Consider the following 25,625-nt stretch of genomic DNA (forward strand, 5'->3'; position numbering starts at 1 on the left):
CCTCCATCACAGCTCTCCCTTGGCTACTTCATCTCACAATTCCTTTGGTCACTCTGTCTCCCTCAGCTGCTCTGACACCGATCTCCCTCGCACAGTCCGAGCCCCGTCACCCCTGGTTCGTCCCAACCCCATCTCCCTCTGTCCATCCAAACCCCGTCTCCCTTGGTAAGTCCAAACCCCATCTCTCACAGTGACTCTATTCCCAATCTCCTTCGATCCGTCTATCTCTTAGCTCCACTCAGTCATGTTCTTGATTCTGGTTGAATCCATTGGATGATGATTTCAGTGGGAAGTCTCTGTAAAAGATGTCCCCACAATTGATACCTGAGCTTGTATCCTGGTCCGTAATTGTGGACGAATCATCCCTTGGCTCAGGAGTTGTCCCCTCACTTTTTGGAGTTGGTAGAGATGTTGGATCTGTAATAAACAGAGCACCATGATGGGAACAGAGAAACAGACAATTGACCATCCATTTGGGACGCCAACATCTTCCCAACTGCTGAGATCAGTTCAAAAGTCCTATACTATCCTTCTTTCTGCCTCTCCACCTTTTTCAAGAGTCAGGTGACATCTGTAATTTTGTCTTCTGGAAATATTTGGAATCTAGTGATTCTTGAAAGATCATTACTAATGCCTCCACCTCTTCCAGAACTCTGGGGTGCACACTATCTGGTCCAGGTGACATGTCTACATTCAGACCTTTCTGTTTCCAAAGAACATTCTCTCTTGTTATGGAGACATGGACATTCAAATTTCCACCACAGAGACTTGTCGGAGGCTGCATTTCTACCAAGCCTGACACTGACAATGCTGTTGTAGATATTTATGGGATTATGGACAAAGACATCCTCTGTACCCTGCTATTCCAAGAGACAGCGAATGTGTTTTAAATCAGGGACACATGGGAAGTGTTGAAGAGGAAGTACTGAGTAAGTTTGTGATGGGACGAGACTACAGGAATCACCAGTATCAGCATTCCATCATGCTATCACAGGCCCATCGTGCTGTACCATTTTAGAAAATACAACACTCACCGAACCATCAGCAGCATAATCCACATCCTGCTCGCACGAGAGGGTCGCTCAACTGAACTAAGTCATCCATAACAAATCACCTCCATTTTTCTACCAGATGGCTCTTTGACAATTCCCACCATTCCCAATCTAAGTCAACCCTTCCCTGCACATCAGACACTCCAGAACAATTCTCTAGGATGTAACATCCAGGCATACACGGATCTGACTGTGTATTCTAAGTCACTCATAATCAGTGTACAAGACAGGCAACAATTTTACTTGCTCAATCAACACTCTCCTCTCAGTTTCTCCCACACCGTTTGAGCCATCCCACACCCCTCTGTCCTTGGTCTGTCTGTCACTCGTATCCCTCAGCCGATCCGTCACTACCTCCTTCAGCCACACGAACATCCCAGTCAGTCACTTGACTATTCTTGAATCCCACTGCGCAGAATACTGAGATATTTCTGTCCTTTCCAATTGGTCAGACCGGTCACGTAACACGCTTTTACTTGCTTCCTCACCACTCTCCCCTCAGTCTCTCCTGCACCCCTCTGTACTTGGTACCTTCGTCACCCAGCTCCCTCGGCCGCTCTGTCACCCTGTTCCCTTGGTCCCTCGGTCACTAATCTCCCTTGATCTGTCCATCACTCATCTCCGTTGATCTCCCATGGTGACTACCATCAATCTCCCTCTATCCACCATCACCCATCTCCCCTCAGTATATCCCTTGATTCCAGTTGAATCCATTGGATGATAATTTCGGAGGCAAGCCTGTGTAAAACATCTCCCCACAACTGATACCTGAGCTTGTATCCAGGTCCGTGATTGTGGACAGATCTTCACTTGGTTCAGGAGTTGTCCCCTCGGTTTGTGGAGTTAGTACAGATGTTGGATTTATAATAAACAGGGGTACATGGTGGGAACTGAGAAACAGACAATAGACCACTGGGTTGGGACTCCAACATCTTCCCAACCACTGAGATTAGAATAACAGGCCTATAGTTTCCTTCTTTCTAACTCGCTACCTTCTTCAAGAGTGGAGAAATATCTGTAATTTTCTTCTCTTCCGGAAACATATAGAATCTAGTGATTCTTGAAAGATCATTACTAATGACTCCACAATCTCTTCAGACCTCTCTTCCAGAACTCTGGGGTGCACCCTGTCTGGTCCAGGTGACATGTCATCATTCAGAACTTGCTGTTTCCCAAGAGCATCCCCTCTTGTTATGGAAACACAAACATTCAAATTTCCAGAAGAGATACATGGGACAGCCTCATTTCTACCACCCCTACCACTGATTATGCGCTTGTGGATGGTCATGGGATTGTGGACAAAGTTGTATTCTGTACCCTACTGTTCCGAAGAGACACTCAATGTGTTTCAAAATCAGGGCCACGTGGTGAGTGTTGGAGAGGAAGTATTGAGCAAGTTTGTGATGGGACGAGACTACTGGAATCACCAAAATCAGTATTTCATCATGCCAATACTGGCCCAACATGCTTCACCATGTAAGTTTATACAGCACTCATCCATCCACAAGTCACTGCAATTCACATCCAACTCGAATGAGAGGTCCGCTCAGCTGAGCTAAGTTGTCCATAACAAATCACCTCCATCTTTCTACTTGATGGCTCTTTGACAAAATACTCCATTCCCACTCTGAGTCAATCCTTGCCTGTACATCTGGCACTCGAAATGATTTGAGTGCTAAGCAGTATTGAACCCATATTGTACTGTCTCAGTACTTTTCTATTTGAGTGCTGTAGTACGTTTTTATTTGCAGTTATTTTATAAATAACACTATTCTTTGCATTTCTGGACTGATGCTAACTGTATTTCGTTGCTTTTATCTCTGCTCGTCACAATGAAAATAAAGTTCATTCTAACGTCATCCAAAATCTAAAAACATCCAAGGATACTTGGATCTGACACTGTATGCAACGGTCACTCAACTCTCTCCAGCATCTGCACATTCATTTCACTTCATGTTTACCACAATGCATGACCTTCTGTTCATCCTGCATTTCCACGTACCAGTCCCGGTCGCCTCCCCAGCGTCAACCGCTCAGAATACCGAGATATTTGTGTCCATTCCAATTGGTCAGAAGAATGATGCAATACGTTTTCCTTCCTTCCGCACAACTCTCCCCTTGGCAACTCCCACATGTTCTCGGCCTTCCCACCCCACTCTGCCCTCAGCACCCCTGTCACCTATCTGCCTCAGCCAGTTGTTCACCCACCTGCTTCGGTAACCCGTACACACATCTCCCTCAGCCACTCTGTCACCATTCTTCCATCTGTCAGTCTCTTGTTTCTGGTTCAATTATCTTGAATCTATTGATTCTTGAAAGATGATTACTAATGCCTCCACCACCTCTTCAGCCATCTCTTCCAAAACCCTGGCGTGTACACTGTCTGGTCCAGGTGACTTGTCTGCATTCAGACCTTTTGTTTCCCAAGAACCTCCTCTCTTGTTATGGAAACACAGAGATTCAAAAATCCAGCACAGAGGCTTGGGAGAGTCTCCATTTCTCAACCCCTACCACTGACAATGCTCTTGTCGATGGTTATAGGATTGTGGATAAAGTCATACACTGTACCCTGTCGTTCCCAAGAGACACTGAATGTATTTTAAATCAGGGACACATTGTGAGTGTTGGAGAGGAAGTATTGAGCTAGTTTGTGATGGGAAGAGATGACAGGAATCACCAATATCAGCATTTCATCATACCATCACAGACCAATCATGCTCCACCATTTAAGGTTATACGACACTCACCCATCCACCAGTCACTGAATTCCACATCCCCCTAGCTTGAGAGGTCCAGACAGCTGAACTAAGTTATCCATAACGAATCACCTCCATCTTGCTACTGGATGGCTCTTTGACAGATCCCTCCATTCCCAATCTGAGTCAATTCTTGCCTGTATTTCAGAGTCTCTAGAACAATTCTTTCGGATGTAAGATCCCGGGTATTGGAATCTGACCCTGTATGCTGCAGTCACTCAAGTGTCTCCGGTATATATACATTGATTTCACTTCATGTTTCTCACAATACATGACCTTCTGTTCATACCGTAGTTCCACCTACCAGTCCCAGTGCCCTCCCCAACACCCACTGGTCAGAATACCGGGATATCTGTGTCTATTCCAATTGGTCAGACCCATCATGCAACACTCTTTTACTTGATTCCTCACCACTCCCCCCTCAGTCACACCCCTCTGTCCTCAGCACCCATCACCATTCTCCTTCAGCCACTCCGTCCCCCGTCCGCCTTGGCCACTCCGTCACCCATCCCCCTTGGCCTCTCCGTCACCCATCTCCCTCGGCCTCTCCGTCACCCATCTCCCTCAGACCCTCCATCACCCATCTCCCCTCAGTCAGTAGCTTGATTCTGTTTGAATACTTCGGATGATAATTTCAGAGAAGAGTCTGGGTAAAACACATCCCCATTACTGATACCTGGGCTTGAATCTGTGTCCGTGATAGTCGACAAATCATCGCTTGGTTCAGGAGTTATCCACATCCACTCTGCTTGCGGAGTTAGTACAGATGCTGAATCTGTAATTAATAGGGTACATGTTGGCAACAGAGGAACAGGCAATTATCTACTCAACTGGCACTACAACATCTTCCCAAGCACTGAGGTCTGAAGAGCTGACTATAGTTTTCCTCCCTCTGCCTCTCTAGCTTCTTGCAGAATGGAGTGACATTTGTAATTTTTCAGTCTTCCAGAATCATTCCAGAATCTAGTGATTCTTGAAAGATCATTACTAATGCTTCAACAATCTCTTCAGCATCCTCTTCCTGAGCTCTGTTGTGCCCACTGTATGCTCCAGGTGTCTTATCCACATTCAGACTCTTCAGATTGCCAACAATCTCGTCTCTAGTTCTGGTAACACAGTCCAGTCAAAACTCTGCCATGAAGACTTGCAGAAGGCTCCATTTCTACAAACCGTCACTGACAAAGGTGCTTGTAGATCGTTCTGGGACTGTGGACAAAGTCGGGCTCTGCACCCTGAATGTGTTTTAAATCGGGGCACATGGTGAGTGTAGGAGAGGATATATTGTGCCAGCTTGTGATGGGTCGAGACTACAGGAATCACCTCAACCAGCCTTCCATCATCCTAACACATGCTCATCACGCCTGGTCATGTAAGGTTTTACTGCAATCACCCAACCACCAGTCTCTGCATTTCGCATCCTCCTCCTTCCATGAGAGGTCCTCAGTCATCCTAAACAAATCACCTCCATCTTTCTACCAGATGGCTAGAAGCTCTTTGAAAATTACTCCATTCCCAATATACGTCATATATTGCTTATACGTCAGAGACTCGAGAATAATTATCTGGGATGCAATATGCAGGGATATTCAGATCTGACCCCCTATGCTACGGTCACTCAATTATCCCCAGCATTTGTACATCCATTTGACTTTATGTTTATCACAACGCATGACCTTCTATTCATCCTGTTGTTTTATGAACCAGTCCCAGTGGCCTCCTCAAAATCTATTGCTCGGAATACCAAGACTTTTACTTGTTTCCTCAACCCTCTGCCCCCGGTCCCTCCCACACCTATTTGACCTTCCCACATCCCTCTGTCCTCAGTACCTCCATCACCCATCTCCCTCAGACACTTCATCACCCAGCTGCTTTCACTTCTCCGTCACCCATCTCCATCGGACAGTCCATCACCCACCTCCCTCGGTCAGACTGTCATCCATCTCCTTCGGCCACACTGTCGCCCACCTCCCTATGTCACTCCCCCACCCATCTCCCCTCAGTCAGACCATTGATTCTCAAAACAGATCTATAGAACTGACACCTGAGCTTGTATCTGGGTCTGTGATGGTGGAAAAATCATCGGTCTGATCAGGAGATGTCCCCTCAAGTTGTGGAGTTGGTACAGACGCTGGATCTGCAATAAACAGGGGCACATGGTGGGAACAGAGGAACAGACAACTGATCACCCAGTTGGGACTCCAACATCTTCCCAACCACTGATGTCAGAATAACTGGCCTGCAGTTTCCCTCTTTCTGCCTCTCTACCTCCTTGAAGAGTAGAGTTACATTTGTAATTTTCTAAGAGTCCCTGATTCTGTTCTAAATAGGGGACACATGGCGAGTGTCGAAGATAAAGTATTGAGCTAGTCTGTGATGGGACGAGACTAGAGGACTCACCAAACCCAACCTTCCATAGTACCAACACTTGCCGATCACACTCTTTCATGTAAGGTTACACAGCATTCACTCAAATACCAGTCACTGCATTCCACACCTTCCTCAGGTGACTTAAGTCATCCCAGCCAAATCAGCTCCATCTTTCTACTGGACAGCTAGAGCCCTCTTTGTCAATTTCTCCATTTCCACTTTGTCATTCCTTGTCAATACGTCATTCCCTCCAGAACAATTCCGATAATGCAGCATCCAGGGATACTGAGATTTCACTCAGTATGCTACAGTCACTCAATTATCCACAGCACCTTTACACTGATTTCACTTCATGTATATCTCAACAATCAAGCTCCTCATTGGTCAAGCCATCATTATCTCCAACGGCCACTCTGTCAACAATCACCCTCAGCCATACCGTCCCCCATCCGCCACGTGCACTCCGTAACACATCCCCCTCGGCCACTCCGTCACCCATCTGCCTTGGTCACTCCATCACCACTTAGTCAGTCCCTTGATTTGAGTTGAATCCCACCAACTGGAATACCGAGACATTTCTGTCCATTCCAATTGGTCACACCCATCATGCAACACGGATTTATTGCTTCCCCACCCTTCTGTCTTGGTCTCTCCTTCACCCCTCTGTACTTGGTACCTACATCTCACATCACCCTCATTCATTTCCTCGCCCATCAGTCAGTCCCGTGATTCTAGTTGAATCCCACTGCTCAGAATACCGAGATATTTCTGTCCATTCCCTTTGGTCAGACCTGTCATGTAACATGCTTCTACTTGAACGATTATTACTACTGCTTCCACAATATCTTCAGCCTCCTCTTCCAGAACTCTGGGGAGCCCACTGTCTGCTCCAGGTAACTTATCCAAATTCAGACCATTCAGTTTGCCAACAACCTCCTCTCTACTTCTGGGAACACAGTCCAGTCAAAGCTCCACAATAGACATTTGAAGGAGGCTCCATTTCAACAAGCCATTGCACTGACAAAGGTGCCTCTTGATGGTTCTGGGACTGTGGTCAAAGTTGTGCTCTGTACCCTACTCTTCCCAAGTGACCCTGAATGTGGTTTAAATCAGGGGCACATGGTGAGTGTAGGAGACGATATATTGTGCTAGCTTGTGATGGGTTGAGATTACAGGAATTACTTCAACCAGCCTTCCATCGTACCAACACAGCATCATCACACCCCATCGTGTAAGGTTAAACTGCACGCAGTCAAACCCCAGTCTCGGCATTTTGCATCTTCTTCCCATGACAGTTGCTTTGTCATCCCAAAGAAATCACCACCATTTTTATAGCAGATAGCTAGAAATCTTTGACAATTTCTCCATTCCCAATCTATGTCACATATTACCTATACATCAGACACTCCAGAACAATTACCTAAGATGCAACATCCAGGAATATTCAGCTCTGATCCCATCTGTTATAGTCTCGTAATTCTCCCCATCATCTGTACATTCATTTCTTTTTATGTTTATCTCAATGCACAACCTTCTATTCATCCTGTTCATCTCCTTCAACCTCCTCTCTTGTTATGGAAACACAGACATTCAAAGATCCGCCACAGAGGCTTGGGAGAGTCTCCATTTCTCAGCCCCTAACACTGACAGTGCTCTTGTCGATGGTTATGGGATAGTGGATAAAGTCATACTCTGTACCCTGTAGTTCCCAAGAAACACTGAATGACTTTTAAATCAGGGACACATGGGAAGTGTTGAAGAGGAAGCACTGAGTAAGTTTGTGATGGGACGAGACTACAGGAATCACCAATATCAGCATTCCATCATGCTATCACAGGCCCATCGTGCCGTACCATTTTAGGTTATACAACACTCAATTGTATTGACAATTGAGGAGGTAAACAGACAATTGACCATCCATTTGGGACGCCAACATCTTCCCAACTGCTGAGATCAGTTCAAAAGTCCTATACTATCCTTCTTTCTGCCTCTCCACCTTTTTCAAGAGTCAGGTGACATCTGTAATTTTGTCTTCTGGAAATATTTGGAATCTAGTGATTCTTGAAAGATCATTACTAATGCCTCCACCTCTTCCAGAACTCTGGGGTGCACACTATCTGGTCCAGGTGACATGTCTACATTCAGACCTTTCTGTTTCCAAAGAACATTCTCTCTTGTTATGGAGACATGGACATTCAAATTTCCACCACAGAGACTTGTCGGAGGCTGCATTTCTACCAAGCCTGACACTGACAATGCTGTTGTAGATATTTATGGGATTATGGACAAAGACATCCTCTGTACCCTGCTATTCCAAGAGACAGCGAATGTGTTTTAAATCAGGGACACATGGGAAGTGTTGAAGAGGAAGCACTGAGTAAGTTTGTGATGGGACGAGACTACAGGAATCACCAATATCAGCATTCCATCATGCTATCACAGGCCCATCGTGCTGTACCATTTTAGGTTATACAACACTCACCGAACCATCAGCAGCATAATCCACATCCTGCTTGCATGAGAGGGTCACTCAACTGAACTAAGTCGCCCATAACAAATCACCTCCATTTTTCTACTAGATGGCTCTTTGACAATTCCCACCATTCCCAATCTAAGTCAACCCTTCCCTGCACATCAGACACTCCAGAACAATTCTCTGGGATGTAACATCCAGACATACACGGATCTGACTGTGTATTCTAAGTCACTCATAATCAGTGTACAAGACAGGCAACAATTTTACTTGCTCACTCAACACTCTCCCCTCAGTTTCTCCCACACCGTTTGAGCCATCCCACACCCCTCTGTCCTTGGTCCGTCTGTCACTCGTATCCCTCAGCCGATCTGTCACTACCTCCTTCAGCCACTCCAACATCCCACTCAGTCACTTGACTATTCTTGAATCCCACTGCTCTGAAAACTGAGATATTTCTGTCCATTCCAATTGGTCAGACCGGTCACCTAACACGCTTTTACTTGCTTCCTCACCACTCTCCCCTCAGTCTCTCCTGCACCCCTCTGTATTTGGCACCTTCGTCACCCAGCTCCCTCAGCCGCTCTGTCACCCTGTTCCCTTGGTCCCTCTGTCACTGATCTCCCTTGATCTGTCTGTCACTCATCTCCATTGATCTCCCATGGTGACTACCATCAATCTCCCTCTATCCACCATCACCCATCTCCCCTCAGTATATCCCTTGATTCTGGTTGACTACACTGAATGATAATTTCGAAGGGAAGACTGTGTGAAACATGCCCCCACAACTGATACCTGAGCTTGTATCCTGGTCCGTGATTGTGGACAAATCATCACCTGGTTCAGGAGTTCTCCCCTCAGTTTGTGGAGTTGGTACAGATGTTGGATCTATAATAAACAGGGGTACAGGTTGGAACTGAGGAACAGACAATAGACCACCGGTTTGGACTCCAACATCTTCGCAACCGCTGAGATTAGAATAACAGACCTATAGTTTCTTTCTAACTCGCTACCTTCTTCAAGAGTGGAGAAATATCTGTAATTTTCTTCTCTTTCGGAAGCATATAGAATCTAATGATACGGGTTTACAAGATAATAAGAGGAATAGATAGAGTGGATAGCCAGCGCCTCTTCCCCGGGGCACCACTGCTCAATACAAGAGGACATGGCTTTAAGGTAAGGGGTGGGAAGTTCAAGGGGGATATTAGAGGAAGGTTTTTTACTCAGAGGGTGGCTGGTGCGTGGAATGCACTGCCTGAGTCAGTGGTGGAGGCAGATACACTAGTGAAGTTTAAGAGACTACTAGACAGGTATATGGAGGAATCTAAGGTGGGGTGTTATATGGGAGGCAGGGTTTGAGGGTCGGCACAACATTGTGGGCCGAAGAGCCTGTACTGTGCTGTACTATTCTATGTTCTATGTTCTATGAGTTGTTTCCTCAGTTTGTGGAGTTGGTACAGATGCTGTTTCAGTAATAAACAGGAATCCATGGTAGGTACAGAGGAACAGACAATAGACCAGCTGGTTGGGATCCAACATCTTCCAAGCCACTGAGATCAGAAAAATTGGCCTATAGTTTCCTTCTTTCTGCCTCTCCACCTTCTTCAGCAGTGGACTGACATGTGTAATTCTCTTGTGTTCTGGAAATATTCAGAATCTTGTGATTCTTGACATATCATTACACATGTCTCCACAACCTCTTGGGCCAACTCTTCCACCACTCTGCTGTGGACACTATCTGGTCCAGGAGAGTTGTCTACAATCAGACCTTCTGTTTCCCAAGAACCTCCTCTCTTGTCATGGAAACATGGACATTCAAATTTCCACCACAGAGCCTTGGGACAGCCTCAATTTCTACCACCACTATCGCTGACAATGCGCTTATAGATGGCTCTGGAACTGTGGATAAAGTCGTACTCTGTATCCTACTGTTCACAAACGACATGGAATGTGTTTTAAATCAGGGACACATGGGGAGTGTTGGAGAGGATGTATTGAGCTAGTTTACAATGGGAAGAGACTACAGGAATCATCAAAATCAGCATTCCATCATACCATCACAGGCCCATCGTGCTCCAGCATGAAAGGTTCTACAGCACTCACCCAACCACCAGTCACTGTAATCCACATCCTCCTCGCATGAGAGGGTCGCTCAACTGAACTAATTTTCCATTACAAACCACCTCCAACTTTCTACTTGATGGCATTTTCACAATTCCCTCTATTCCCACTTTGAGTCAGTCCTTGCCTGTACATCAGACACACCAGAACAATTCTCCAGGATGTAATATCCAAGGATACTCGGATCTGACACTGTATGCTATGGTCACTTAGCCATCTTCAGCATCTGTACATTCATTTCACTTCATGTTTCTCACAACGCATGACCTTCTGTTCATCCCACTGGGTCACGTATCAGACCCAGTGGCCTCCCCAACACCCACTGCTTGGAATTCTTGATATCTGTGTCCATTCCAATTGGTCAGACCCGTCATGCAACTCTCTTTTACTGGCTTCATCACCAGTCTCCACTCGGTCTCTCACACAACTTGTTAGTCCACATACACCCCACAGTCCTCAGCACCTCCATCACAGCTCTCCCTTGGCTACTCCATCTCACAATTCCTTTGGTCATTCTGTCTCCCTCAGCTGCTCTGACACCGATCTCCCTCGCACAGTCCGAGCCCCGTCACCCTTGGTTCGTCCCAACCCCATCTCCCTTCGTCCATCCAAACCCCGTCTCCCTTGGTCCGTCCAAACCCCATCTCTCACAGTGACTCTATTCCCAATCTCCTTCGATCCGTCTATCTCTTAGCTCCACTCAGTCATGTTCTTGATTCTGGTTGAATCCATTGGATGATGATTTCAGTGGGAAGTCTCTGTAAAAGATGTCCCCACAATTGATACCTGAGCTTGTATCCTGGTCCGTAATTGTGGACGAATCATCCCTTGGCTCAGGAGTTGTCCCCTCACTTTTTGGAGTTGGTAGAGATGTTGGATCTGTAATAAACAGAGCACCATGATGGGAACAGAGAAACAGACAATTGACCATCCATTTGGGACGCCAACATCTTCCCAACTGCTGAGATCAGTTCAAAAGTCCTATACTATCCTTCTTTCTGCCTCTCCACCTTTTTCAAGAGTCAGGTGACATCTGTAATTTTGTCTTCTGGAAATATTTGGAATCTAGTGATTCTTGAAAGATCATTACTAATGCCTCCACCTCTTCCAGAACTCTGGGGTGCACACTATCTGGTCCAGGTGACATGTCTACATTCAGACCTTTCTGTTTCCAAAGAACATTCTCTCTTGTTATGGAGACATGGACATTCAAATTTCCACCACAGAGACTTGTCGGAGGCTGCATTTCTACCAAGCCTGACACTGACAATGCTGTTGTAGATATTTATGGGATTATGGACAAAGACATCCTCTGTACCCTGCTATTCCAAGAGACAGCGAATGTGTTTTAAATCAGGGACACATGGGAAGTGTTGAAGAGGAAGTACTGAGTAAGTTTGTGATGGGACGAGACTACAGGAATCACCAGTATCAGCATTCCATCATGCTATCACAGGCCCATCGTGCTGTACCATTTTAGAAAATACAACACTCACCGAACCATCAGCAGCATAATCCACATCCTGCTCGCACGAGAGGGTCGCTCAACTGAACTAAGTCATCCATAACAAATCACCTCCATTTTTCTACCAGATGGCTCTTTGACAATTCCCACCATTCCCAATCTAAGTCAACCCTTCCCTGCACATCAGACACTCCAGAACAATTCTCTAGGATGTAACATCCAGGCATACACGGATCTGACTGTGTATTCTAAGTCACTCATAATCAGTGTACAAGACAGGCAACAATTTTACTTGCTCAATCAACACTCTCCTCTCAGTTTCTCCCACACCGTTTGAGCCATCCCACACCCCTCTGTCCTTGGTCTGTCTGTCACTCGTATCCCTCAGCCGATCCGTCACTACCTCCTTCAGCCACACGAACATCCCAGTCAGTCACTTGACTATTCTTGAATCCCACTGCGCAGAATACTGAGATATTTCTGTCCTTTCCAATTGGTCAGACCGGTCACGTAACACGCTTTTACTTGCTTCCTCACCACTCTCCCCTCAGTCTCTCCTGCACCCCTCTGTACTTGGTACCTTCGTCACCCAGCTCCCTCGGCCGCTCTGTCACCCTGTTCCCTTGGTCCCTCGGTCACTAATCTCCCTTGATCTGTCCATCACTCATCTCCGTTGATCTCCCATGGTGACTACCATCAATCTCCCTCTATCCACCATCACCCATCTCCCCTCAGTATATCCCTTGATTCCAGTTGAATCCATTGGATGATAATTTCGGAGGCAAGCCTGTGTAAAACATCTCCCCACAACTGATACCTGAGCTTGTATCCAGGTCCGTGATTGTGGACAGATCTTCACTTGGTTCAGGAGTTGTCCCCTCGGTTTGTGGAGTTAGTACAGATGTTGGATTTATAATAAACAGGGGTACATGGTGGGAACTGAGAAACAGACAATAGACCACTGGGTTGGGACTCCAACATCTTCCCGACCACTGAGATTAGAATAACAGGCCTATAGTTTCCTTCTTTCTAACTCGCTACCTTCTTCAAGAGTGGAGAAATATCTGTAATTTTCTTCTCTTCCGGAAACATATAGAATCTAGTGATTCTTGAAAGATCATTACTAATGACTCCACAATCTCTTCAGACCTCTCTTCCAGAACTCTGGGGTGCACCCTGTCTGGTCCAGGTGACATGTCATCATTCAGAACTTGCTGTTTCCCAAGAGCATCCCCTCTTGTTATGGAAACACAAACATTCAAATTTCCAGAAGAGATACATGGGACAGCCTCATTTCTACCACCCCTACCACTGATTATGCGCTTGTGGATGGTCATGGGATTGTGGACAAAGTTGTATTCTGTACCCTACTGTTCCGAAGAGACACTCAATGTGTTTCAAAATCAGGGCCACGTGGTGAGTGTTGGAGAGGAAGTATTGAGCAAGTTTGTGATGGGACGAGACTACTGGAATCACCAAAATCAGTATTTCATCATGCCAATACTGGCCCAACATGCTTCACCATGTAAGTTTATACAGCACTCATCCATCCACAAGTCACTGCAATTCACATCCAACTCGAATGAGAGGTCCGCTCAGCTGAGCTAAGTTGTCCATAACAAATCACCTCCATCTTTCTACTTGATGGCTCTTTGACAAAATACTCCATTCCCACTCTGAGTCAATCCTTGCCTGTACATCTGGCACTCGAAATGATTTGAGTGCTAAGCAGTATTGAACCCATATTGTACTGTCTCAGTACTTTTCTATTTGAGTGCTGTAGTACGTTTTTATTTGCAGTTATTTTATAAATAACACTATTCTTTGCATTTCTGGACTGATGCTAACTGTATTTCGTTGCTTTTATCTCTGCTCGTCACAATGAAAATAAAGTTCATTCTAACGTCATCCAAAATCTAAAAACATCCAAGGATACTTGGATCTGACACTGTATGCAACGGTCACTCAACTCTCTCCAGCATCTGCACATTCATTTCACTTCATGTTTACCACAATGCATGACCTTCTGTTCATCCTGCATTTCCACGTACCAGTCCCGGTCGCCTCCCCAGCGTCAACCGCTCAGAATACCGAGATATTTGTGTCCATTCCAATTGGTCAGAAGAATGATGCAATACGTTTTCCTTCCTTCCGCACAACTCTCCCCTTGGCAACTCCCACATGTTCTCGGCCTTCCCACCCCACTCTGCCCTCAGCACCCCTGTCACCTATCTGCCTCAGCCAGTTGTTCACCCACCTGCTTCGGTAACCCGTACACACATCTCCCTCAGCCACTCTGTCACCATTCTTCCATCTGTCAGTCTCTTGTTTCTGGTTCAATTATCTTGAATCTATTGATTCTTGAAAGATGATTACTAATGCCTCCACCACCTCTTCAGCCATCTCTTCCAAAACCCTGGCGTGTACACTGTCTGGTCCAGGTGACTTGTCTGCATTCAGACCTTTTGTTTCCCAAGAACCTCCTCTCTTGTTATGGAAACACAGAGATTCAAAAATCCAGCACAGAGGCTTGGGAGAGTCTCCATTTCTCAACCCCTACCACTGACAATGCTCTTGTCGATGGTTATAGGATTGTGGATAAAGTCATACACTGTACCCTGTAGTTCCCAAGAGACACTGAATGTATTTTAAATCAGGGACACATTGTGAGTGTTGGAGAGGAAGTATTGAGCTAGTTTGTGATGGGAAGAGATGACAGGAATCACCAATATCAGCATTTCATCATACCATCACAGACCAATCATGCTCCACCATTTAAGGTTATACGACACTCACCCATCCACCAGTCACTGAATTCCACATCCCCCTAGCTTGAGAGGTCCAGACAGCTGAACTAAGTTATCCATAACGAATCACCTCCATCTTGCTACTGGATGGCTCTTTGACAGATCCCTCCATTCCCAATCTGAGTCAATTCTTGCCTGTATTTCAGAGTCTCTAGAACAATTCTTTCGGATGTAAGATCCCGGGTATTGGAATCTGACCCTGTATGCTGCAGTCACTCAAGTGTCTCCGGTATATATACATTGATTTCACTTCATGTTTCTCACAATACATGACCTTCTGTTCATACCGTAGTTCCACCTACCAGTCCCAGTGCCCTCCCCAACACCCACTGGTCAGAATACCGGGATATCTGTGTCTATTCCAATTGGTCAGACCCATCATGCAACACTCTTTTACTTGATTCCTCACCACTCCCCCCTCAGTCACACCCCTCTGTCCTCAGCACCCATCACCATTCTCCTTCAGCCACTCCGTCCCCCGTCCGCCTTGGCCACTCCGTCACCCATCCCCCTTGGCCTCTCCGTCACCCATCTCCCTCGGCCTCTCCGTCACCCATCTCCCTCAGACCCTCCATCACCCATCTCCCCTCAGTCAGTAGCTTGATTCTGTTTGAATACTTCGGATGATAATTTCAGAGAAGAGTCTGGGTAAAACACATCCCCATTACTGATACCTGGGCTTGAATCTGTGTCCGTGATAGTCGACAAATCATCGCTTGGTTCAGGAGTTATCCACATCCACTCTGCTTGCGGAGTTAGTACAGATGCTGAATCTGTAATTAATAGGGTACATGTTGGCAACAGAGGAACAGGCAATTATCTACACAACTTGCACTACGACATCTTCTCAAGCACAGAGGTCTGAAGAGCTGACTATAGTTTCCCTCACTCTGCCTCCCTAGCTTCTTGCAGAATGGAGTGACATTTGTAATTTTTCAGTCTTCCAGAATCATTCCAGAATCTAGTGATTCTTGAAAGATCATTACTAATGCTTCAACAATCTCTTCAGCATCCTCTTCCTGAGCTCTGTTGTGCCCACTGTATGCTCCAGGTGTCTTATCCACATTCAGACTCTTCAGATTGCCAACAATCTCGTCTCTAGTTCTGGTAACACAGTCCAGTCAAAACTCTGCCATGAAGACTTGCAGAAGGCTCCATTTCTACAAACCGTCACTGACAAAGGTGCTTGTAGATCGTTCTGGGACTGTGGACAAAGTCGGGCTCTGCACCCTGAATGTGTTTTAAATCGGGGCACATGGTGAGTGTAGGAGAGGATATATTGTGCCAGCTTGTGATGGGTCGAGACTACAGGAATCACCTCAACCAGCCTTCCATCATCCTAACACATGCTCATCACGCCTGGTCATGTAAGGTTTTACTGCAATCACCCAACCACCAGTCTCTGCATTTCGCATCCTCCTCCTTCCATGAGAGGTCCTCAGTCATCCTAAACAAATCACCTCCATCTTTCTACCAGATGGCTAGAAGCTCTTTGAAAATTACTCCATTCCCAATATACGTCATATATTGCTTATACGTCAGAGACTCGAGAATAATTATCTGGGATGCAATATGCAGGGATATTCAGATCTGACCCCCTATGCTACGGTCACTCAATTATCCCCAGCATTTGTACATCCATTTGACTTTATGTTTATCACAACGCATGACCTTCTATTCATCCTGTTGTTTTATGAACCAGTCCCAGTGGCCTCCTCAAAATCTATTGCTCGGAATACCAAGACTTTTACTTGTTTCCTCAACCCTCTGCCCCCGGTCCCTCCCACACCTATTTGACCTTCCCACATCCCTCTGTCCTCAGTACCTCCATCACCCATCTCCCTCAGACACTTCATCACCCAGCTGCTTTCACTTCTCCGTCACCCATCTCCATCGGACAGTCCATCACCCACCTCCCTCGGTCAGACTGTCATCCATCTCCTTCGGCCACACTGTCGCCCACCTCCCTATGTCACTCCCCCACCCATCTCCCCTCAGTCAGACCATTGATTCTCAAAACAGATCTATAGAACTGACACCTGAGCTTGTATCTGGGTCTGTGATGGTGGAAAAATCATCGGTCTGATCAGGAGATGTCCCCTCAAGTTGTGGAGTTGGTACAGACGCTGGATCTGCAATAAACAGGGGCACATGGTGGGAACAGAGGAACAGACAACTGATCACCCAGTTGGGACTCCAACATCTTCCCAACCACTGATGTCAGAATAACTGGCCTGCAGTTTCCCTCTTTCTGCCTCTCTACCTCCTTGAAGAGTAGAGTTACATTTGTAATTTTCTAAGAGTCCCTGATTCTGTTCTAAATAGGGGACACATGGCGAGTGTCGAAGATAAAGTATTGAGCTAGTCTGTGATGGGACGAGACTAGAGGACTCACCAAACCCAACCTTCCATAGTACCAACACTTGCCGATCACACTCTTTCATGTAAGGTTACACAGCATTCACTCAAATACCAGTCACTGCATTCCACACCTTCCTCAGGTGACTTAAGTCATCCCAGCCAAATCAGCTCCATCTTTCTACTGGACAGCTAGAGCCCTCTTTGTCAATTTCTCCATTTCCACTTTGTCATTCCTTGTCAATACGTCATTCCCTCCAGAACAATTCCGATAATGCAGCATCCAGGGATACTGAGATTTCACTCAGTATGCTACAGTCACTCAATTATCCACAGCACCTTTACACTGATTTCACTTCATGTATATCTCAACAATCAAGCTCCTCATTGGTCAAGCCATCATTATCTCCAACGGCCACTCTGTCAACAATCACCCTCAGCCATACCGTCCCCCATCCGCCACGTGCACTCCGTAACACATCCCCCTCGGCCACTCCGTCACCCATCTGCCTTGGTCACTCCATCACCACTTAGTCAGTCCGTTGATTTGAGTTGAATCCCACCAACTGGAATACCGAGACATTTCTGTCCATTCCAATTGGTCACACCCATCATGCAACACGGATTTATTGCTTCCCCACCCTTCTGTCTTGGTCTCTCCTTCACCCCTCTGTACTTGGTACCTACATCTCACATCACCCTCATTCATTTCCTCGCCCATCAGTCAGTCCCGTGATTCTAGTTGAATCCCACTGCTCAGAATACCGAGATATTTCTGTCCATTCCCTTTGGTCAGACCTGTCATGTAACATGCTTCTACTTGAACGATTATTACTACTGCTTCCACAATATCTTCAGCCTCCTCTTCCAGAACTCTGGGGAGCCCACTGTCTGCTCCAGGTAACTTATCCAAATTCAGACCATTCAGTTTGCCAACAACCTCCTCTCTACTTCTGGGAACACAGTCCAGTCAAAGCTCCACAATAGACATTTGAAGGAGGCTCCATTTCAACAAGCCATTGCACTGACAAAGGTGCCTCTTGATGGTTCTGGGACTGTGGTCAAAGTTGTGCTCTGTACCCTACTCTTCCCAAGTGACCCTGAATGTGGTTTAAATCAGGGGCACATGGTGAGTGTAGGAGACGATATATTGTGCTAGCTTGTGATGGGTTGAGATTACAGGAATTACTTCAACCAGCCTTCCATCGTACCAACACAGCATCATCACACCCCATCGTGTAAGGTTAAACTGCACGCAGTCAAACCCCAGTCTCGGCATTTTGCATCTTCTTCCCATGACAGTTGCTTTGTCATCCCAAAGAAATCACCACCATTTTTATAGCAGATAGCTAGAAATCTTTGACAATTTCTCCATTCCCAATCTATGTCACATATTACCTATACATCAGACACTCCAGAACAATTACCTAAGATGCAACATCCAGGAATATTCAGCTCTGATCCCATCTGTTATAGTCTCGTAATTCTCCCCATCATCTGTACATTCATTTCTTTTTATGTTTATCTCAATGCACAACCTTCTATTCATCCTGTTCATCTCCTTCAACCTCCTCTCTTGTTATGGAAACACAGACATTCAAAGATCCGCCACAGAGGCTTGGGAGAGTCTCCATTTCTCAGCCCCTAACACTGACAGTGCTCTTGTCGATGGTTATGGGATAGTGGATAAAGTCATACTCTGTACCCTGTAGTTCCCAAGAAACACTGAATGACTTTTAAATCAGGGACACATGGGAAGTGTTGAAGAGGAAGCACTGAGTAAGTTTGTGATGGGACGAGACTACAGGAATCACCAATATCAGCATTCCATCATGCTATCACAGGCCCATCGTGCCGTACCATTTTAGGTTATACAACACTCAATTGTATTGACAATTGAGGAGGTAAACAGACAATTGACCATCCATTTGGGACGCCAACATCTTCCCAACTGCTGAGATCAGTTCAAAAGTCCTATACTATCCTTCTTTCTGCCTCTCCACCTTTTTCAAGAGTCAGGTGACATCTGTAATTTTGTCTTCTGGAAATATTTGGAATCTAGTGATTCTTGAAAGATCATTACTAATGCCTCCACCTCTTCCAGAACTCTGGGGTGCACACTATCTGGTCCAGGTGACATGTCTACATTCAGACCTTTCTGTTTCCAAAGAACATTCTCTCTTGTTATGGAGACATGGACATTCAAATTTCCACCACAGAGACTTGTCGGAGGCTGCATTTCTACCAAGCCTGACACTGACAATGCTGTTGTAGATATTTATGGGATTATGGACAAAGACATCCTCTGTACCCTGCTATTCCAAGAGACAGCGAATGTGTTTTAAATCAGGGACACATGGGAAGTGTTGAAGAGGAAGCACTGAGTAAGTTTGTGATGGGACGAGACTACAGGAATCACCAATATCAGCATTCCATCATGCTATCACAGGCCCATCGTGCTGTACCATTTTAGGTTATACAACACTCACCGAACCATCAGCAGCATAATCCACATCCTGCTTGCATGAGAGGGTCACTCAACTGAACTAAGTCGCCCATAACAAATCACCTCCATTTTTCTACTAGATGGCTCTTTGACAATTCCCACCATTCCCAATCTAAGTCAACCCTTCCCTGCACATCAGACACTCCAGAACAATTCTCTGGGATGTAACATCCAGACATACACGGATCTGACTGTGTATTCTAAGTCACTCATAATCAGTGTACAAGACAGGCAACAATTTTACTTGCTCACTCAACACTCTCCCCTCAGTTTCTCCCACACCGTTTGAGCCATCCCACACCCCTCTGTCCTTGGTCCGTCTGTCACTCGTATCCCTCAGCCGATCTGTCACTACCTCCTTCAGCCACTCCAACATCCCACTCAGTCACTTGACTATTCTTGAATCCCACTGCTCTGAAAACTGAGATATTTCTGTCCATTCCAATTGGTCAGACCGGTCACCTAACACGCTTTTACTTGCTTCCTCACCACTCTCCCCTCAGTCTCTCCTGCACCCCTCTGTATTTGGCACCTTCGTCACCCAGCTCCCTCAGCCGCTCTGTCACCCTGTTCCCTTGGTCCCTCTGTCACTGATCTCCCTTGATCTGTCTGTCACTCATCTCCATTGATCTCCCATGGTGACTACCATCAATCTCCCTCTATCCACCATCACCCATCTCCCCTCAGTATATCCCTTGATTCTGGTTGACTACACTGAATGATAATTTCGAAGGGAAGACTGTGTGAAACATGCCCCCACAACTGATACCTGAGCTTGTATCCTGGTCCGTGATTGTGGACAAATCATCACCTGGTTCAGGAGTTCTCCCCTCAGTTTGTGGAGTTGGTACAGATGTTGGATCTATAATAAACAGGGGTACAGGTTGGAACTGAGGAACAGACAATAGACCACCGGTTTGGACTCCAACATCTTCGCAACCGCTGAGATTAGAATAACAGACCTATAGTTTCTTTCTAACTCGCTACCTTCTTCAAGAGTGGAGAAATATCTGTAATTTTCTTCTCTTTCGGAAGCATATAGAATCTAATGATACGGGTTTACAAGATAATAAGAGGAATAGATAGAGTGGATAGCCAGCGCCTCTTCCCCAGGGCACCACTGCTCAATACAAGAGGACATGGCTTTAAGGTAAGGGGTGGGAAGTTCAAGGGGGATATTAGAGGAAGGTTTTTTACTCAGAGAGTGGTTGGTGCGTGGAATGCACTGCCTGAGTCAGTGGTAGAGGCAGATACACTAGTGAAATTTAAGAGACTACTAGACAGGTATATGGAGGAATCTAAGGTGGGGGGGGGTTATATGGGAGGCAGGGTTTGAGGGTCGGCACAACATTGTGGGCCGAAGAGCCTGTACTGTGCTGTACTATTCTATGTTCTATGTTCTATGAGTTGTTTCCTCAGTTTGTGGAGTTGGTACAGATGCTGTTTCAGTAATAAACAGGAATCCATGGTAGGTACAGAGGAACAGACAATAGACCAGCTGGTTGGGATCCAACATCTTCCAAGCCACTGAGATCAGAAAAATTGGCCTATAGTTTCCTTCTTTCTGCCTCTCCACCTTCTTCAGCAGTGGACTGACATGTGTAATTCTCTTGTGTTCTGGAAATATTCAGAATCTTGTGATTCTTGACATATCATTACAAATGTCTCCACAACCTCTTGGGCCAACTCTTCCACCACTCTGCTGTGGACACTATCTGGTCCAGGAGAGTTGTCTACAATCAGACCTTCTGTTTCCCAAGAACCTCCTCTCTTGTCATGGAAACATGGACATTCAAATTTCCACCACAGAGCCTTGGGACAGCCTCAATTTCTACCACCACTATCGCTGACAATGCGCTTATAGATGGCTCTGGAACTGTGGATAAAGTCGTACTCTGTATCCTACTGTTCACAAAAGGCATGGAATGCGTTTTAAATCAGGGACACATGGGGAGTGTTGGAGAGGATGTATTGAGCTAATTTACGATGGGAAGAGACTACAGGAATCATCAAAATCAGCATTCCATCATGCCATCACAGGCCCATCGTGCTCCAGCATGAAAGGTTATACAGCACTCACCCAACCACCAGTCACTGTAATCCACATCCTCCTCGCATGAGAGGGTCGCTCAACTGAACTAATTTTCCATTACAAATCACCTCCAGATTTCTACTTGATGGCATTTTCACAATTCCCTCCGTTCCCATTTTGAGTCAGTCCTTGCCTGTACATCAGACACACCAGAACAATTCTCCAGGATGTAATATCCAAGGATACTCGGATCTGACACTGTATGCTATGGTCACTTAACCATCTTCAGCATCTGTACATTCATTTCACTTCATGTTTCTCACAACGCATGACCTTCTGTTCATCCCACTGGCTCACGTATCAGACCCAGTGGCCTCCCCAACATCCACTGCTTGGAATTCTTGATATCTGTGTCCATTCCAATTGGTCAGACCCGTCATGCAACTCTCTTTTACTGGCTTCATCACCAGTCTCCACTCGGTCTCTCACACAACTTGTTAGTCCACATACACCCCACAGTCCTCAGCACCTCCATCACAGCTCTCCCTTGGCTACTTCATCTCACAATTCCTTTGGTCACTCTGTCTCCCTCAGCTGCTCTGACACCGATCTCCCTCGCACAGTCCGAGCCCCGTCACCCCTGGTTCGTCCCAACCCCATCTCCCTCTGTCCATCCAAACCCCGTCTCCCTTGGTAAGTCCAAACCCCATCTCTCACAGTGACTCTATTCCCAATCTCCTTCGATCCGTCTATCTCTTAGCTCCACTCAGTCATGTGCTTGATTCTGCTTGAATCCATTGGATGATGATTTCAGTGGGAAGTCTCTGTAAAAGATGTCCCCACAATTCATACCTGAGCTTGTATCCTGGTCCGTAATTGTGGACGAATCATCCCTTGGCTCAGGAGTTGTCCCCTCACTTTTTGGAGTTGGTAGAGATACTGGATCTGTAATAAACAGAGCACCATGATGGGAACAGAGAAACAGACAATTGACCATCTATTTGGGACTGCAACATCTTCCCAACTGCTGAGATCAGTTCAAAAGTCCTATACTATCCTTCTTTCTGCCTCTCCACCTTTTTCAAGAGTCAGGTGACTTCTGTAATTTTGTCTTCTGGAAATATTTGGAATCCAGTGATTCTTGAAAGATCATTACTAATGCCTCCACCTCTTCCAGAACTCTGGGGTGCACATTATCTGGTCCAGGTGACTTGTCTGCATTCAGACCTTTCTGTTTCCAAAGAACATTCTCTCTTGTTATGGAAACATGGACATTCAAATTTCCACCACAGAGACTTGTCGGAGGCTCCATTTCTACCAAGCCTGACACTGACAATGCTGTTGTAGATATTTATGGGATTATGGACAAAGACATCCTCTGTACCCTGCTATTTCAAGAGACAGCGAATGTGTTTTAAATCAGGGACACATGGGAAGTGTTGAAGAGGAAGTACTGAGTAAGTTTGTGATGGGACGAGACTACAGGAATCACCAGTATCAGCATTCCATCATGCTATCACAGGCCCATCGTGCTGTACCATTTTAGGTTATACAACACTCACCGAACCGTCAGCAGCATAATCCACATCCTGCTCGCATGAGAGGGTCGCTCAACTGAACTAAGTCGCCCATAACAAATCACCTCCATTTTTCTACCAGATGGCTCTTTGACAATTCCCACCATTCCCAATCTAAGTCAACCCTTCCCTGCACATCAGACACTCCAGAACAATTCTCCAGGATGTGACATCCAGGCAGACACGGATCTGACTGTGTATTCTAAGTCACTCATAATCAGTGTCCAAGATAGGCAACAATTTTACTTGCTCACTCAACACTCTCCCCTCAGTTTCTCCCACACCGTTTGAGCCATCCCACACCCCTCTGTCCTTGGTCCGTCTGTCACTCGTATCCCTCAGCCGATCCGTCACTACCTCCTTCAGCCACACCAATATCACAGTCGGTCACTTGACTATTCTTGAATCCCACTGCGCAGAATACTGAGATACTTCTGTCCTTTCCAATTGGTCAGACCGGTCACATAATACGCTTTTACTTGCTTCCTCACCACTGTCCCCTCAGTCTCTCCTGCACCCCTCTGTACTTGGTACCTTCGTCACCCAGCTCCCTCGGCCGCTCTGTCACCCTGTTCCCTTGGTCCCTCGGTCACTAATCTCCCTTGATCTGTCCGTCATTCATCTCCGTTGATCTCCCATGGTGACTACCATCAATCTCCCTCTATCCACCATCACCCATCTCCCCTCAGTATATCCCTTGATTCCAGTTGAATCCATTGGATGATAATTTCGGAGGCAAGCCTGTGTAAAACATCTCCCCACAACTGATACCTGAGCTTGTATCCAGGTCCGTGATTGTGGACAGATCTTCACTTAGTTCAGGAGTTGTCCCCTCGGTTTGTGGAGTTGGTACAGATGTTGGATCTATAATAAACAGGGGTACATGGTGGGAACTCAGGAACAGACAATAGACCACTGGGTTGGGACTCCAACATCTTCCCAACCACTGAGATTAGAATAACAGGCCTATAGTTTCCTTCTTTCTAACTCGCCACCTTCTTCAAGAGTGGAGAAATATCTGTAATTTTCTTCTCTTCCGGAAACATATAGAATCTAGTGATTCTTGAAAGATCATTACTAATGACTCCACAATCTCTTCAGACATCTCTTCCAGAACTCTGGGGTGCACCCTGTCTGGTCCAGGTGAGATGTCATCATTCAGAACTTGCTGTTTCCCAAGAACATCCTCTCTTGTTATAGAAACATAGACATTCAAATTTCCACAAGAGATACATGGGACAGCCTCATTTCTACCACCCCTACCACTGATTATGCGCTTGTGGATGTTCATGGGATTGTGGACAAAGTTGTATTCTGTACCCTACTGTTCCCAAGAGACACTCAATGTGTTTCAAAATCAGGGACACGTGGTGAGTGTTGGAGAGGAAGTATTGAGCAAGTTTGTGATGGGACGAGACTACTGGAATCACCAAAATCAGTATTTCATCATGCCAATACTGGCCCAACGTGCTCCACCATGTAAGTTTATACAGCACTCACCCATGCACAAGTCACTGCAATTCACATCCAACTCGAATGAGAGGTCCGCTCAGCTGAGCTAAATTGTCCATAACAAATCACCTCCATCTTTCTACTCGATGGCTCTTTGACAAAATACTCCATTCCCACTCTGAGTCAATCCTTGCCTGTACATCAGGCACTCGAAATGATTCTCTAGAATGCGAAGCATTCCACTGCCACAGGCCTGAATGACTTACATCCAGTTGCACTCACACCCACCATTGCAAAGTGCTTTGTGAGACTGGTTCTGCCACATCTGAAATCCTGTCTGCCCACTACCCTGGACCCCCATCAATTTGCCTATCGCACCAACAGGTCAACAGAGGATGCCATCTCCATGGCTCTTCACTCTGCCCTGACCCCAACTCTTACGTCAGAATGCTGTTCATTGACTTTAGTTCGGTATTCAATACTGTGCTCCCCTCCAAACTGATCACCAAACTTCGCCAGCTTGGTATCAGCTCATCCCTCTGCAATTGGACCTTGGACTTTCTAACAGACCCTATTCAGTTAAGTTAGACAACCTCTCCTCCTCCACTCTCACCCTGAACACTGGCGTGCCTCGAGGCTGTGTACTGAACCCTGAACCC

At 46.0% G+C, this 25,625-nt stretch overlaps 1 protein-coding gene and 2 long non-coding RNA genes across 3 annotated transcripts in view; all 3 read right to left on the reverse strand.

The window, feature by feature from the left end:
• Positions 1-324: 324 nt before the first annotated feature.
• LOC134341444 (uncharacterized) lies at positions 325-9,515 on the reverse strand. Its single transcript, XR_010016758.1, has 3 exons — positions 9,444-9,515; positions 4,485-4,583; positions 325-417 (listed from the first exon to the last, which is right to left on the reverse strand). It is a non-coding gene; the product is annotated as an uncharacterized LOC134341444 (long non-coding RNA).
• A 2,040-nt stretch (positions 9,516-11,555) lies between these two features.
• Positions 11,556-20,746, reverse strand: LOC134341448 (uncharacterized). The gene is made up of 3 exons (XR_010016759.1): positions 20,675-20,746; positions 15,716-15,814; positions 11,556-11,648 (listed from the first exon to the last, which is right to left on the reverse strand). It is a non-coding gene; the product is annotated as an uncharacterized LOC134341448 (long non-coding RNA).
• Positions 20,747-24,199: 3,453 nt separating this feature from the next.
• Positions 24,200-25,625, reverse strand: part of LOC134341447 (uncharacterized) — a 54,895-nt gene continuing 53,469 nt past the window's right edge. The window contains exon 13 of the mRNA XM_063039302.1: positions 24,200-24,378. Within this exon, the coding sequence (XP_062895372.1) occupies positions 24,200-24,378 (179 nt within the window). The remainder of the gene's footprint in view (positions 24,379-25,625) is intronic.

This window comes from Mobula hypostoma, unplaced genomic scaffold (genome assembly GCF_963921235.1).
Source record: "Mobula hypostoma unplaced genomic scaffold, sMobHyp1.1 scaffold_67, whole genome shotgun sequence".
Taxonomy (NCBI): domain Eukaryota; kingdom Metazoa; phylum Chordata; class Chondrichthyes; order Myliobatiformes; family Myliobatidae; genus Mobula; species Mobula hypostoma.